The following is a 17,003-nucleotide window of genomic DNA, read 5'->3' as shown; positions in this document are numbered from 1 at the left end:
CAAACACTCAGCTCACCCCTGCTATCAATATACATAGTTGAGAGAACTACATCATTGCCAGTCAACTTTTCCTTTGAAACTGGTGATCCAAAGGTTGATGTTGCAGCTATTGCACCTCACACTATGAAATTATCAAACAAGTTTGATTAAATAATTTTCATAATTACCATAATTACAATATAATACCTTTAGTTACCTCAAGGACAGATTATGCATAACATTGATTTGCTTTTGGTAAATTAAGTTTCTCCTACATTCCTTGGTTTATAAGATTGAATGCTTGCAATGTATGGTCACACAATGGTGCTTTGTGGAAGACCAGCAATGTCATCTTAGTAGGTCCAGTGTAAACATTGCTTTTTTACACCTCTAAATTGAGGTGATGAAAGGTGAGATGTCATTAATGACAAACATGGATAGCTCAGTACACAGAAATTGCACTGACTATTATATATGAAACAATACAACCCTGATTAGAAAATATAGCAACATTACACGTTTTGATATTATGCAAAACAGACTTTGGTGCTATATGAACTGTATAAAAAAAGATATATATATATATATATATATATATATTTTTCAAATTATATAGCACCAGAGAGACTTATGTTTTAAAACCATTCCCCTGTGGATACCGTGGGCCAGATCCTCAAAAGAGATACGCAGACTTAACTGCTGTTCAGTCTGTGTCTAACTTTGGAAACGATCCTCAAAAGGCTTTTTCCAAAGTTAGGCAGAAGATCAGGCATGTGTAATTGAATTACACTGCCGAATCTTAGGATGCAGTACCGCATCCGCCGCTGGGGGCATTTCGAGTCGAAATGCCGTTGCTAGTATGCAAATTAGCACTTAAGGCGATCCACAAAGCTTTCCAGCTTCGTTTTTTCGCCGTAAGTGTTATTTTGCAAGTGTAAAACTAGGGCTGATGTTACAAAGTGTAAACTAGTCACACCATGTAAAAGCCCATTCCAGTGACGGCATTTGGTATGCATTCCCGAGGGAGAACTCCACGGCAATTTGTAAAGACAAAACCGGCATGGGTTCCCCCCCAGGAGCATACCAGGCCCTTAGGTCTGGTATGGGTTGTAAGGAGACCCCCCCACGCCGAAAAATCGACGTAGGGGGTCCCCCTACAATCCATACCAGACCCGTATCCAAAGCACGCTACCTGGCCGGTCAGGAAGGGAGTGGGGACGAGCGAGCGCCCCCCCTCCTGAGCCGTGCCAGGCCGCATGCCCTCAACATGGGGGGGTTGGGTGCTCTGGGGCAGGGGGGCGCACTACGGGCCCCCCCACCTCAGAGCACCCTGTCCCCATGTTGATGAGGACAGGGCCCCTTCCCGACAACCCTTGCCATTGGTTGTCGGGGTCTGCGGGAGGGGGCTTATCGGAATCTGGGAGTCCCCTCAAATAAGGGGGCCCCCAGATACCGCCCCCCACCCTAAGTGAATGGATATGGGGTACATCGTACCCCTATCCATTCACCTGTAGGCAAAAAGTTAGTTAGTAAACACACAACACAAGGCTTTTTAAAATATTTTATTATTCTGCTCCGGATGCCCCCCCTGTCTTCGTTATTAGCTCAATTAGCAGGGGGGGCTTCTTCCGCTCTCCGGGGGTCTTCCACTCTCCGGGGGTCTTCTCCGCTCTCCTGGGGGGGCTTCTCCGGACTCCGGGGGGCTTCTTCCATCTTCTCCCCTCTTCCGCTGTTGACTCGGCGAACCCCGGTTCTTCTGCAGCTCTCCGGTGCCTTCTTCTTCAGCGCTGGCTGCCTGCTATGTTTGTGTGTTAGCTCGATTTCAAACAGGCAGCCGGCGCGGTCTTCTGTGACGTCAGGGTCTTCTCTTCCCTTCTTCCGATGTTGACTCGTCGCCTGTTGTCGCTGTAATGATGGAAGCGCGCCTTGCATCCCATTTATATAGGCACCACGTGGGTACCTGCCGGAGCATGATGGGACGGTGATGCCTATATAAATGGGATGCAAGGCGCGCTTCCATCATTACAGCGACAACAGGCGACGAGTCAACATCGGAAGAAGGGAAGAGAAGACCCTGACGTCACAGAAGACCGCGCCGGCTGCCTGTTTGAAATCGAGCTAACACACAAACATAGCAGGCAGCCAGCGCTGAAGAAGAAGGCACCGGAGAGCTGCAGAAGAACCGGGGTTCGCCGAGTCAACAGCGGAAGAGGGGAGAAGATGGAAGAAGCCCCCCGGAGTCCGGAGAAGCCCCCCCAGGAGAGCGGAGAAGACCCCCGGAGAGTGGAAGACCCCCGGAGAGCGGAAGAAGCCCCCCCTGCTAATTGAGCTAATAACGAAGACAGGGGGGGCATCCGGAGCAGAATAATAAAATATTTTAAAAAGCCTTGTGTTGTGTGTTTACTAACTAACTTTTTGCCTACAGGTGAATGGATAGGGGTACGATGTACCCCATATCCATTCACTTAGGGTGGGGGGCCGTTATCTGGGGGCCCCCTTATTTGAGGGGACTCCCAGATTCCGATAAGCCCCCTCCCGCAGACCCCGACAACCAATGGCAAGGGTTGTCGGGAAGGGGCCCTGTCCTCATCAACATGGGGACAGGGTGCTCTGAGGTGGGGGGGCCCGTAGTGCGCCCCCCTGCCCCAGAGCACCCAACCCCCCCATGTTGAGGGCATGCGGCCTGGCACGGCTCAGGAGGGGGGGGCGCTCACTCGTCCCCACTCCCTTCCTGACCGGCCAGGTAGCGTGCTTTGGATACGGGTCTGGTATGGATTGTAGGGGGACCCCCTACGTCAATTTTTCGGCGTGGGGGGGTCTCCTTACAACCCATACCAGACCTAAGGGCCTGGTATGCTCCTGGGGGGGGAACCCATGCCGGTTTTTTCTTTGAAAATTGGCATGGAGTTCTCCCTCAGGAATGCATGCCGCTGTCATTTTTTTTTCCCGACGCAACTTTTTTAAGCCGTCGCGATGCTCAAAACTCGGCGTAACGTAACTTTGCGCATGCGCAGTACGGCCGGCGCGGGAGCGCGCCTCATTTAAATGGGACTCGCCCCACTTGAATAGGAACGCCTTGCACCGGCGGAATTTTAGTTACACAGCCTGAAATTTCTAGATAAGTGCTTTGTGGATCGGGCACTTAGGTAGAAACTTTAAGGCAGTGTAACTTAAATGGGATTTTTTAAGTTACGCCAGGTTTTTGTGGATCTGGCCCCATATTCCTTATAGCACACTTAAAATTGACTGGAATGTATTTTACAAAAATCATTTTTTTTTACTGAAATCATTTATGTTGTATGGAACTAACTTTACATTTGTAAAGTGTGAAATGTAAAGAACAGGAGTAGCTGCATGCTATTTTTCTCGTTGTGCCCTTGCATTCATTTAGATAATTGATGTCCATATTGCTGCCATTGGGTTATGTGTGGTCCTTTAATCTTTTACAGGAGTTCAGTGGATGAATCACATACAGGAGAAAATATAGCAATAGGGATTTTCCACATTTCTTTCCATTTGCTAACTTCTCTCCGGCATGGGTTGAGATAACATGCAAGTCAGTGTAACCATTAAAGTTGAGCTTCAGGCACAAAAACTATAATTTAAATGTATTCTCTGTGGCTATTGAGAAATATAACATCTACTTTGTGTACACCAAACATCTTTGCAAACCCAAATTTTACAATATAAAAGTAGCAGTGACATCATCACTGTGCTACACATAACTTGTGCAGAGGACAAAGCTTTTGATTACTGAAAATGCCAGCATTTTTATTGTTAAGCCTTAAAGGGTCACTAAAGGAATTTTTTTTTTTAGATAAATAGCTTCCTTTACCTTACTGCAGTCCTGGTTTCATGTCCTCATTGTTCGTTTTTGCTTTCATGTTGCTGTAAATCCTCTCTGTTCTGGACACTTCCTGGTTGCCTGTTTCCTGATAACCACAGTACTGGGAGATTTCTCACGGTGGTCACTAATCAAGGAGGTGTGATTACTATGTGTAAAACGAAACTGGATTGGTGTTGAGGAGTTTTAGACAAAGTATCACTGCTCTCTATTGGCTGACTGCCCTCTATTGGCTCTCTGTACATCAGAGAACCAGCAAACAACAGCAAAAACGAAACTACACTGCAGGCACATTATATGATTGTTTTTTTATCTATTTTTAATCATTTTTAAAAGGAATCGGTTAACTATCATGTCTCTATGCCCTGTAAACAGTCATTTCAGCTAAATTTTTTTTTTCCTTTAGTGACCCTTTAAAGACATTGACAGTGTAATGATAAATATTGCAGTTATTATTATGCACTTACCATTGTGTAAAGACGTGCACATGTGTTATTGTTTCCTTATTCTCAAATATTTATCTTAAAGCAAATAAAATATACATTTTAACATCCAGTTATCATCTGTTTTCAAAAGGCTAAAGTGTATCTAAAGGCATTTTTTTAGATTTAGGCTCGGTTGACAAATATGCAAATCAAATGCATTTTTAACCGGATCCGATCTGCATAAGCTGTGAACCAGACCGGCTTTTAATGGAGCCGGTTCACATATTTGCAGGCTGGTTGCGGTGTGAATTAAAAAAGGGTCCTGTGTATTTTTCAGACTGGTTCGGGTGCGTTTTTGCACCTGAATCGCAAATCTTCCAGTGGAGACACTTGTTCAAGTAGCTTCCTGCTAAATGGGGATTTGACCACTCCTTACTATACACAAGACTAAAAATAGTTTTGGCTTTAGACATACTTTATGCACAAGCTGATATTTTGCCCAGTGGCATAGGGACAGGAGTAGCAGGGGTTATGACTGCAACAAAGCTATGCACCTGGGGTGCCCATAGGGCCTTCCAAGCCATACCAGGACACCCTTTCCATTAACATTTGTTACACACAAGTGTGTGGCAATTAGAATAAAAGGGGAGGGGAACATATTATAGGGGTTAAGGATGCAACATTTAGGCTGCTTTAAACTGCATCCAATTCACATGACATGCGATTGTGACCGGCTCTCAATGAAGCGGGTTCACACATGTCTGCATTGGCTGCGGTGCAGTTTAAAAAAGGGTCCTGTGTGTTTTTATGTATGGTTCAGATACAAATTCGGGCAAAAATTTGCACCTAAATCGCACCTAAACCGGTGAACAGAAAAGCACCGGAGTGCAAAATGCAGCGGCACATTTGTGAACCCGGCCTTAGAGAAAGGGGTTCAGGAATATAGCACGGGGGTCATGGTTTATATCTTGCAACAGAAACCAGAGGTATAAAACAATGTCACTGTTCACCAGGCTTGCTTATTACAGGCCTTAAGGCATACATTGTTCAGTCATTGATTGGTCCCATTACTCTAGTTACAGTCTTTGGGCCAGATTCTGAAAGAATTACGTTTCTCCATGGCAGCGTAACGTATGTGATTTACGTTACACCGCCGCAGGTTTACAGCGTAAGTGCCTGATTCACAAAGCTCTTACCTGTAAACTTGCGTCGGTGTAACGTAAATCCGCTCGGCGCAAGCCCGCCTAATTCAAATGGGGCGGGCACCATTTAAATTAGGCGTGTTCCCGCGCCGAACGTACTGCGCATGCTCCGTCGGGTAATTACCCGACGTGCATTGCGCTAAATGACGTCGCACGGACTTCATTTGTTTAGTCGTTAACGTAAATGGCGTCCAGCGCCATTCACGGACGACTTACGCAAACAACGTTGTTTTTTAAATTTCGACGCGGGAACGACGGCCATACTTAACATGGCTTAGAACAACTAGGCTCAGCCCTAATTTTGCACGGCGTAACTCGACGGAAACGACGTAAAGTTAGATCGACGGGCAGCGCGGACGTTCGGGAATCGCCGTAACTAGTCATTTGCATATTCTACGCCGACCGCAATGGCCTCGCCACCTAGCGGCCGGCCTAGAATTGCATCCTTAGGATCCGACAGTGTAATTCAATTACACCTGTCGGATCTTAGGGCTAGCTATGCGTAACTGATTCTATGAATCAGTCGCATAGTTAGGACGGGCGGATCACAGAGATACGACGGCGTATCAGGAGATACGCCGTCGTATCTCTTTTGTGAATCTGGCCCTTTGTTTGGTTTGTTACAAATCTTTATGTCTAGGGAGTCATAACAATATTATATTTTCTTTCAGTCTTATGAAATTTGCTTTGAGTTGCAGACAGGCTCCTTATTTACTGATTTAGCTTGATTCTGTTGTTTTATTTTGTGTATTACTTTGTTGGAAATATTTTGAATAAGTCCCCATCAATAATTCTGTTAATCTGCATATCTCTGCCACAGATGATAAAAGATCTGTAGCTCTCTATTAGTTTACAGATTTGTTATATTAAATTTCCAATCATATTTGAACATGATATATGATCCCAGTTCTCTAGTGACAAAAATGATTCTATTTGTATCATCACATCTTACAGTTAGTCAGCTATTTACTTAATGTCAGATCACATACTCTGGATGTAATTAGTCTGACAGGTCTTTTTTTCTATTTATTTGCTTTAGTTTGTTTAATTTTCTATTACCTTTTCAACCCTCCTTGATGTATCCACTATGCAGCTGCAAGGGAATGTGGGATTTGTAAAAAAAATTACATTTGTTTGATTTACAGAATTTAAACTGCTGTAGCTTTAATCCAGCCCTGGCAATTCCTGACTGCACTGATTACTAAACATATGCAAATAAGTGTTGAGAACAGCTCCTTATAATTGTAGGATGCTTGGAATATCTTCAAAAGTCGTTTTGCTCATGGGATTTAATCAATTTATCTCAGCTGATTCTTCTAATATTCTCAACCTCCTCTCTCATTCTATTTGTTTGCTTGTATTTGCTAACAGTCACAAGAAAGAATTATTTTCAGCACACAACAAACACTGCAAATAAATATGGATAAAGAACCTGCATAAAACTATTATATTAAAACATACATTTGCTGTCAGTTGTTTATTTGAGATCTTAAAGTGTGACTGTGCTTTTCCCATGCACGGTAAAGTAATAGGTTCACCTTTTTCGGCACACCATATGTGCCACAGAGAATGAAGATCAGTACCTAGGGCCAGATTCACTAATAATTATGGCGGCGTAACGTATCCCCTTTACGTTACTCCGCCGCAAGTTTTCGTCGTAAGTGCTTGATTTACAAAGCACTTGTGTGTAAACTTGCGGCGGCGTAGCGTAAAGCCGTCTGGCGCAAGCCCGCCTAATTCAAATGGGGCGTGTACCATTTAAATTAGGCGCGTTCCCGCGCCGAACGTTCTGCGCATGCTCCGTTAGGAAATTTCCCGCCGTGCTTTGCGTGAAATTACGGCCCCCCGACGTGTTTTTTGAACGGTGACGTGCGTTACGTCCTTTCCTATTCCCGGACGTCTTACGCAAAAAAAAAAAATTTCTAATTCGACGCGGGAACGACAGACATACTTTAACATGGCTGGTCTAAATCTAAGCCATGAAATAACAGGCTTAAGATTGCGATGGGAAAAACCGACTAGCGACGACGTAGGAGAATGCGACGAACGACGCAAACTTCACCCAGCGGTCGCCGAAGCCGCACGCCTGTCGGATCTTAGCCAAAAGCCGTTGTATCTTTGTTTGTGAATTACAAATAAAGATATGACGCGGCAAATTTTAAAGTACGCCGGAGTATCAGCAGATACTCCGGCTTACTTTTTCTGTGAATCTGGCCCCTAATACTTAAGGGTATTGGAACCATGTGACTAATTTTTCTAATCTTATGTGATAGTGGATAGCTGGTACTTGCCACTTGGCTTAGCCCTGTGTAAGCTCCAAACTGAGTAACACTGAGCTTACACAGGAATTCCTTTTTAGAAGTTAAAGGAACCGGCAGGGGAATATTAGGAAAGATTCTTCTCTTCGGCTGGTTGGTTTGGGATTGGGGCATTTTACCCTGCAAGGCCAAAGCACAGATTTTATTTACAAACATATCAACTAGGGCAATAAATGCATACATATATAAAACCATATAGGTATTTTTGTAAGGTTTAAATGTAACCAAGTATAATGAATATATATATATATATATATATATATATATATATATATATATATATATATATATATATATATATATATTTATATATTGATACTGTATGCTTAATTTATTTAATTTATTTCTGTTCTTTTTAGGGTGGAGTTGGTGAAACTGGGCCTAAAGGTGAACAGGTGAGTGATACATACATAGAAAAAAGTATGTGTTGATTAATCATATTTTCATTAAGTAAATAAGTAGTTTGTGATACTAAATGTATTATATTAAATGCAGGGTGGCGCTGGAGAAGAAGGCTTTGGAGGAGAGAAGGGTGAACTGGTAAGAGACATTTTACATAACTTAATCACTAAATTAAGCCCTGACGCTAAAATGTCCTATTTTTGTATATACACACCTTTCCTTTTCCCAGGAGCAATCTTGCTCAATCCAAATACTTGTATTGATAGGTCTGTGCCTAAAGATACTGAGAATGCATGACCTGTACATTTTTCTAAAATGTCCCTTCATAACATGCAATACATTTACACTGTCTTCACAGAAGCTATAAAAAAATATATAGAATTAATCAGTCATGAAAGACAGCATAAGAATATTAATAAGGGCTTACTTGTGTCTCACTTGATGAAAAGGGCATAAGACTGAATGATGATCAGTACTGCTGTCATTTCGGGGCACTGTCTCATGGAGCATATGAAAATGTAAAATAAATTACTATTATTTGTATATTATTAAAAATAGTGCATATAAATATGTAATATGCTTTTTTTATATTTAGGGTGATTTAGGAAATCCAGGACCAAAAGGATCTGTAAGTATTAGTTATTTAATGACAAACTAAAATTGACACTTGCATGTTAGTTTTTTAACTTCATGTTTTTCATAGACCCCTTTCCTGATAAGATGTTTAAATAGGAAAGTCTATTGATTATATGAAGCCCTTTTCTCTTTTTCTGATAAAAATTCTTGCACCAACTTAAAGGGGTTGTAATCCTTCTTGTTTTTTCACCAAGGTGAAAAACTTCTGTCACTGACTGGCCACCCAGCCCCCCGTTTTACTAACCCAAGTCTTGTATCTCTCACGCCTCATACACATGACCGAGTTCCTCAGCAAAAACCAGCAAGAGACTTGCTGGGAGATATTTTTTTGCAGAGGAAACCGGTCGTGTGTACATCTTCGTCGGGGAAACTGTCGAGAAACTCGACGAGCCAAAAAGAGAGCATGTTCTCTATTTCCTTGACGGGAATGGAGAAAATTGCCTGTCGAGTTTCTCGACAGCCTAACAAGGAACTCGACGAGGAAAACGATGTGTTTAGCCCGTCGAGTTTCTCGGTCGTGTGTACGAGGCTTCACGCCAGAGACGCGCTCTTCCCCTCTGCCTGCTGTCTCGGCTCTTGATTGGAAAGATTGACAGAAATCCCTGCTGATTGACTGCTATCAATCAAATCCAATGACGTGGGTGCCGGGGGGTGCGTCTATGAATGCAAATGCTGGACTTGGGAGCGTGCCCGCAAGGTAACACCCCGGGAGAGCGCTTCTCCTATGGGGTTATTCGATGTGGGGAGGTGCTACCAGCGCCGCCAGGGGACCCCAGATGATGATGATCGGGGGCATTCTGTGCAGAACGAACTGTACAGTGGAGGTAAGTTTGACATGTTTGTTATTAAAAAAACAAAAAAAACAAAGCCTTACAATCACTTTACGTGATTAGGTTTTAGAAAGTATACAAATCTAAAGTTGGTCTCAATGTTTTATATATTTGAAAAATGGTACAGTGGTTGTCAGCCCAATTTTAGCTAATCTGAAAACTCCAGTTGTTTGGCACTTTAAGATGATCTTCACCCTAGAGAGAAAAATAAATAAAAGTCAACAGCTACAAATACACAAGAGCACTTACCTGTCCAGGAATCCAGTGCTGTCATCAACCGGGCCGTTTTTTTGCCAGTCTTTGGGTCTCTGGCACTGGCATGTTCACCTTGGGTAATTGGCTTCCCACTGCACATGTGTGAGCTGTACTGTGCTGTGTGAATGCCCCACAGCCTTCTGGGATCTATGACAAGTCCCAAAAGTCTGTGGGCAAAGAGAGGGTGGCCGAAGTGGGAGCAGGTACCCATCAAAACTAGATATCCACTCGCCAAAGGAAATTTAATGTCCCAAATGTAGTAAGGGAAGGGGGCAGAATGGTATAAAGTGGAACTTCCCCTTTAGGGTAAAGTTCCTCTTTAGGATAAAGGGCTGACATAGAAAGGCCACTTTTTTCTGTGGTTAAATGATGTTCACAAGCCATGTATTGAAAGAACCAGGTGAAGGTTATGCTATAGGCATATAACAAAGACCACTTTTGCCATGGTTGAATTATGACCACTAGCACTATTGTGTTTGTTTACAGTAGTGTCTACCTCCAAGGGTATGGCAAGATGAATTTTTTGAGCTTCACTACTATGAACGTCTAGGATAATTTTGCTATAGTGACATTATTAATGCTGTTCTTGAATCAAAGAACTTTTCATCACTTTCAAAATCCCTCTGTCATCACAGAGAACAAGGAAGTTAATTGTATTGTACAGAAATGTAAATTATTGTGTGCAAATGTGTTATGGGGGTCAATAGCATAGATGCTGGTGCAGAAAATCTAAATGATTAATTAGAAAATATAAAGGGGTTTTCCGAAAAAAAAAAAAAATTGCTTTGCGAATGTCTCATCAGTCATGAAAAAGTCACAAATTGCCCACATATTACAATCATTATGTGTCCTAATTCAGTTTCTCATGTGGCCTTTCACAGGGCAAATGTAACATTGCCTAAGATTTGATCCTAGAAGAAAATAGCCATAGGAACATTCAACCAACAGAGAAAATAGCCACCAACACTATAGGCTAAGAACATTTGATCAAAAGAAGAAATAATATGAGGGAGACCTCTGCACTGTACAAAATGTGTACAATTAAATTACAGCCATGAAAGTCCAATGTGTGAACAACTATTCATCACCACTAATTAGTGGGTGTACTGCTCACCTAACAGTTAATTGGTTGATTGCCAAGCATTACACTATCAAGTTAAATGTGAGTGTAGCAATCCAAAGCTCTTGTTCTACTATTCCATAGCAAACCTGCGCAATGATGATGTTTTAATTTTTCTTTGAGAATCACTACATTTGGAGAAGTCATGATACAATTATCCACTTTATTTAAAGAGTGACAGTCTATGATGTGAGTTTTCTATCTGGAGAACTACCACCGTGATTTTTTTTCTCAATCAAGAAAGATAGATGAGCGTGTTTTTTCCCTTTCTCTTGGCAATCAACCAATTAACTGTTGGGTGAGCAGTACACTCACTAATTGGTGGTGGTGAATAGTTGTTCACATATTGGACTTTCATGGCTGTAATTTAATTGTACACCTATCGTTTTTATGCCACTGGAATTTGTATAAGTTTATGTAATATTGGAAGGTTGATTTTAGCGCATTATTACTTTATTTATTCAGCACTATATGATATCAGTACACTTCTGAAATAGTTGCAGCTTTAATCATAATCAGGTTCACCCATTATTTAGGAGGTTCAGCAAATGGCCGATTGAATGACAATTCATGCTAATAAATCTCCAGCTGCAGTTGGAAGTAAGACATCTAGCAATGGCATTAATACCACCTTAGAGTGTGTAAAACTGCCTAACTAGGGCTCCTTACTATTTCCCATATGGAAGGGTCAGTATCTGGTCCCCTTTATTTTTAAAGGGGGATTCTAGATTCCAATAAGCACCCCTCCCGCAGATCTTTGCAACCATCAGAACAGGAAGCTGTCACATTTTAGCAGTGGTGGTAGTACTCACAGTGTTACATTTAGCAGTAGTGGTAATATAAACATTCATATGAAAACTCTTTGTACAGAAAATACTTTGAATTTTCCACCCTGCTTCTTTGATTTTTGACCACAGTGACGAGAAAATTCTATGTTGATTTGACACCACTAATGTTTAGAAAATTGAATAATTGCTCTAAAAGTGAAAACATTTGAATAAAATTCTACTTGTATGTATACAGCTTTAGTCTATTTTCTCAATTGGTTGAATAGGATCTCTCAGGATTGAAAGTTAGGAAATGTCATATTCACTCTGCAAAGGCAATAAATAGAAACTGACATTACACATAAACTACAGGTATTATTTGTGACTTTTGCATGAATGCTGGGACATTCGCAAAGCAATTTTTTATAAATAAAGACTGTAATTCTGTTCATCTGAAATGTCCAAGGATAAGCTTTAACATATAATAACATATTTTACATTTAAATTTCAGCAACTATATTTAATACTGCCACTGTGAAGTGTTCTGTGAGCTCCGCATGTCAGTATCTTAAAAAAAAAATTGTGATACCGACCATTCTGTAATTAATGACATATGTGCATTTATTACATTCTGGGAATTTTTTTCATTGTGACTAACGATTTGTTCTAATGATCCAAATCTTTAATGTATTGATATTGATTTGGTCATTGCTAAATTTATTCAGCAATGTTGGTATACCCCTACTAACCCTCAGCACAGGGAAATGGACTGGGTATCCAAGAAGTAGTGAAAATGTTATAATAAAAGGTTTTTTACATTTTATTTATACAAAAATTGGTTAAAAAAGGACATATCTCTATATACATAAAGCAAACAATGCTTGCAATGATATATTTGTTGTGTTGGTATTGCTGGTAATAAAGTATCCTCAGGTGGGTCCTAAGGACATAGGATGTAATTAATTCTTGATGTGCAATGAATCCTCTACATGTTTTGCGGTAAGGACCACTTCTTCAGGAGGAATGTATTACTATCTGTGGTAAAAACAATACAACTGGTTCTCAAATTTTGCGATGGGAAATGTTTGTATGCAATTGTGACGCGCAAAAAACAACGTATGCTCGGAATCATTTTGAGGCATGCTCGGAATCATTGAGCGTAATTTTTCTTAGCTCGTTGTAGTGTTGTACGTCACTGCGTTCTTGGCGGTCGGAATTTTGTGCGACCGTGTGTATGTAACACAAGTTTGAGCCGAAATTCAGTCGGAAAAAAAAATCCACGGTTTTCTTGTCGGAATTTCCGATCGTGTGTACGCGGCATAATAGTCCCACATTTGTAAGAAATATTTTCACAATTATTGACCTAGGAATGTTGGTGCTTTGTCAGACAATTCTGACACTGGATACATATATACAATTTCTACCTAATCCATCTAGGAATGCCTCATATTCATTGAAAAAGACATTCTGCGAATGGTGACAGTGCCAAGTGAATGACACCTTATGGTCAGTATATAGCGGAACAGCCACTTGGCATAGGACTCAGAAGACCTTGGTAATCACTTTAGGACAGGGATCTCCAAACTACGGCCCTCCAGCTGTTGCGGAACTGCACATCCCATGAGGCATTGAAAAACTCTGCCATTCACAGATGGGACTAGGCATGATGGGTTTTGTAGTTCATGAACAGTTGGAGGGCCATAGTTTGGAGATTCCTGCTTTAGGAGCTCCAACTGCTACAGTGATTGTCAGCTTCCATAGAAGCCCCTCAGATGTGAGATGTGCACAGTGGTCCAGGCTAGACTAATGTAAGTATACAATTAGATTAAACCGGGTATTCAGCGTTAACATTTTGTGCTTTGTGAGACTAAATGAAAATCATACAGTACATTAAATGGTTTTGTAAGCCACAGCAATTTATAATTACAATACTTGCAAGGATGTTTCTGGTGTCCCCCAGTTAATCTGCATACTTTGAAAACCCTTCTTTACATACAGACTGGGAGTCCTGGTGAATCTGGTAATCGTGGTCCTGAAGGAGGTCGGGGCATCCCTGGTGTAGAAGGTCCTCAAGGGTCATCTGGTCCACGAGGGATGCAGGGAGAACAAGGAGCCCCTGGATTACCTGGGGGTCAAGGTCCTGCAGTAAGTAATCAATGATTTTTTTACTGTTAAAAATAAAAAACAGCAACAAAATTGTGCAAAATACCACAGATTTAGTTTTTTTACCTGAGTGTTAGGCCACTGTTCATTGCCTGAACATAAAACTGCCACATCTACAAGCCTAACAATATGTAAACCAAACATCAAACATAAGCTAGCTACTACTGTATACAAATCTCCTAATCGGGTACATTAATTGGCCACCTTTTGGGTACCGTTACCACCATTTGCATTAGCTAGATTCATTAAACAACATCATTAATTTAGCTTCCGAATGTTGGCATCATTCTAGTGTGTCTATGAGCATGGGTGAAAACTCTGTAGCTTTTTATAATGCTTTGTGTGTGTGTAGCAGAGAATATAGTGAAGGTTCTCACCTAACTTCCTGCCTCATTTATTCTTATCCTATGATACCTACAGTCATGAATTTGTCTCACTGATAATTTGTTTGAGAGTTGCAGTTACAGCCACTGGCACTTTCACCTGCAGACAGGGTGAATAATTTTACAGACAGGAGAGAGAGGGTCACGGTTTGTTTCCATGTTTATGTTATTCACTGCATCTATGTGACTGGAATCACAAAAAATATATAAAATATTGCGCCAAAAATGATAATAGTAAAGGCTGCTAACACAACAATAAGACGAAAATTGTAACAGTGCAAAGATAATAAAGTGTAGCGCTAAGTGTTAGAAGAGATGAGATGATCCTACTCTATAGCAAAAAAAATGCTAAATTATAAAGTGTGAAAACCAATGGTGATATGTGCAAATCACTGTACACATACTAAAATATCATGTGTGTGTATACGCAACATGAATTCATGAAACACTACTGATTATAGTGGTAAACAACACAAAAGGAGTAAGTGTAAATAACCAAGAGTGACATAAAAAACCCACTGCCTTAAAAGAAATGAATCAAATTATCGCTGAATGGAATATAAAACAAAGTCCAAAGTGAATTCCGTGACATCCGTCACTGTGAAATCATCAATAAGTGTCCAGGTTAAATGTCACAAATCGATGTGAAGAAATAATAAATAACTTCAAATGATCTATATAAGCAGAAGTGGTGTGCTGTTCGGGAACGTCACCAGGGAGTGCCTTCATCTTAGGGCTGAGGGGAGAAATAAATACCCTTACCCTCCAATGTGGACCCAACTCACCCTACATTGGTGGATCGCTTGCGCTTATGCCCAAATCAAGGACTCGAGGGAACCGAATCTGCAGATCATCTCCTCTCTCATCCACGGCACCTCCTCTAGGATTGATAGCTCCAAAACAGGGATCTAATATGGCGAGGTAAAGTATCCACACCAAAAAAAACTTTCCCAGATGTCAAATGTATGAAAAAGAAAGGGAAATCCTCCACATGGTATAAATCCAAAAAACTGAATTTATTAAAATTTTAAAAAGCTTCACAACTTAAAATATTGTAAAAAGTCCAAATAAACAATCCAAAGGCATGGTATGAGCAGCTGGAGCTACGGTCATACGCTTGCTCATACCATAGTTAAAAAATGGTTTAACTAAGAGGACTTGAATTCTCAAATCAAGCCCTGCAGCTTACATTTCTAGTGTTATTATACATTTCAGTGATAAACAAAAGAAATGCATTCTTTCATTTTCTACCTAGCTGATAATTTATTCCCTTGATGGTGGTGTCATGCAAAGATCTACAGTTTATTACTTCTCACTGATATTGGATGATCGAAATCTTATGTGTCAGTTCATTATATCAGTGTTTCCCAACTCCAGTCCTCAAGGCACACCAACAGGTCATGTTTTCAGGCTTTCCATTTTTTTGCACAGGTGATTTGATCAGTTTCACTGCCTTAGTAATTACCATAGCCGTTTCATCTGAGGGAAATCCTGAAAACATTACCTGTTGGTGTGCCTTGAGGACTGGAGTTGGGAAACACTGCATTATATCTGTTAATTTTCCAAAATATGGTACCTTTCTCTGTTCATTCTGCTTAAATGTATTTAACATTCTTTGTATACCATGGTTTTTTTTTGTATTGTAAACTGCTGTTTGTTAGCTTTATTTCTTAGCTTCTCTAAAAATAATTTGTTTCATTATTTAGGGAAGAGAACCTACAGACCAGCACATCAAACAAGTGTGTATGAGAGTGTTACAAGGTAGGTTAAACTGCAGGACAAAACAAAAATTTAATTTTCATTTGTCAATTCATGTAATTTATCTTTAAGCTATTACTCTGAAGAAAATGCTGTTTCATGCTACAGTACATACTACATATGCTATATAGAATATGTTAATATAATGAATAACAGCTTCAGTTTTGTATTCTTTTAGATTTGCGTTAAATTGAATACAGTAACTGTGGAATGGGTTTCCTTGCAAGTATGATGATGTCATTAAGCAGGATGCGAAGGCATTATTGAGCTTTAAAAGTCAAGACAATTTTGGTTAAGAATATAAACAGTTATAAAAGGATATGATTATTTCACTTCCTGGTGCTCTATTGGAATCCACTGATTCTTTAGCAATTGCACAACCGGATAGTGAAACCAGCCACTGTGGTATACTCTTAATAAAGACAGCCATGTTGTGATGACTGTCAGTGAAGTGGTAATCACATCTGAGGAAAGCACAGTACAGATGTAACTGGTCAGACCATGCTAACTGTACAGTATCTCAGCGCTACAGACTTTAGTATTGTAAACTTAGAGCTAGGTGTGATCAATTTAATTTTTGTTATTGCAGATTAGGAGAGTACAGATATTAGTGATCAGATCTTACTTCCGCCTTCATGTTTTGTATGTTTTTGAAGAATTAAATGCTTAGAGCTTGTATTAAGAAACAGACCACAGCAAACAGGGGCAGTAAGGTTTTAGGGATGGCTCAGTCTGAAGGAATTGCTAGCGTATCTGTGTCATGGTTCTTTATATAAATTGAATAAACTCCAATTAATAATTACTACTAGGCTTTTTCCAAAACTCTCCATGGTAAGGAACATTAGACTTGATCTCCTTCAGAAAACAAGGATTGATGAAAATGCTTTCTAATGTGCTGTGTAATATATCAGTATTTTAAAA

General features: G+C 40.5%; 1 protein-coding gene across 1 annotated transcript in view; it reads left to right on the top strand.

Annotated features, from left to right (window-relative positions):
* Positions 1 to 17,003, top strand: part of COL9A1 (collagen type IX alpha 1 chain) — a 184,884-nt gene that overhangs the window by 150,151 nt on the left and 17,730 nt on the right. The window contains exons 31-35 of the mRNA XM_040349913.1: positions 8,128 to 8,163; positions 8,264 to 8,308; positions 8,766 to 8,798; positions 13,777 to 13,923; positions 16,031 to 16,085. Coding sequence (XP_040205847.1) covers positions 8,128 to 8,163; positions 8,264 to 8,308; positions 8,766 to 8,798; positions 13,777 to 13,923; positions 16,031 to 16,085 — 316 coding nt within the window. The remainder of the gene's footprint in view (positions 1 to 8,127; positions 8,164 to 8,263; positions 8,309 to 8,765; positions 8,799 to 13,776; positions 13,924 to 16,030; positions 16,086 to 17,003) is intronic.

Source organism: Rana temporaria, chromosome 4, assembly GCF_905171775.1.
Source record: "Rana temporaria chromosome 4, aRanTem1.1, whole genome shotgun sequence".
Lineage (NCBI taxonomy): Eukaryota > Metazoa > Chordata > Amphibia > Anura > Ranidae > Rana > Rana temporaria.
This window is presented reverse-complemented; position numbering and strand designations above follow the sequence as displayed.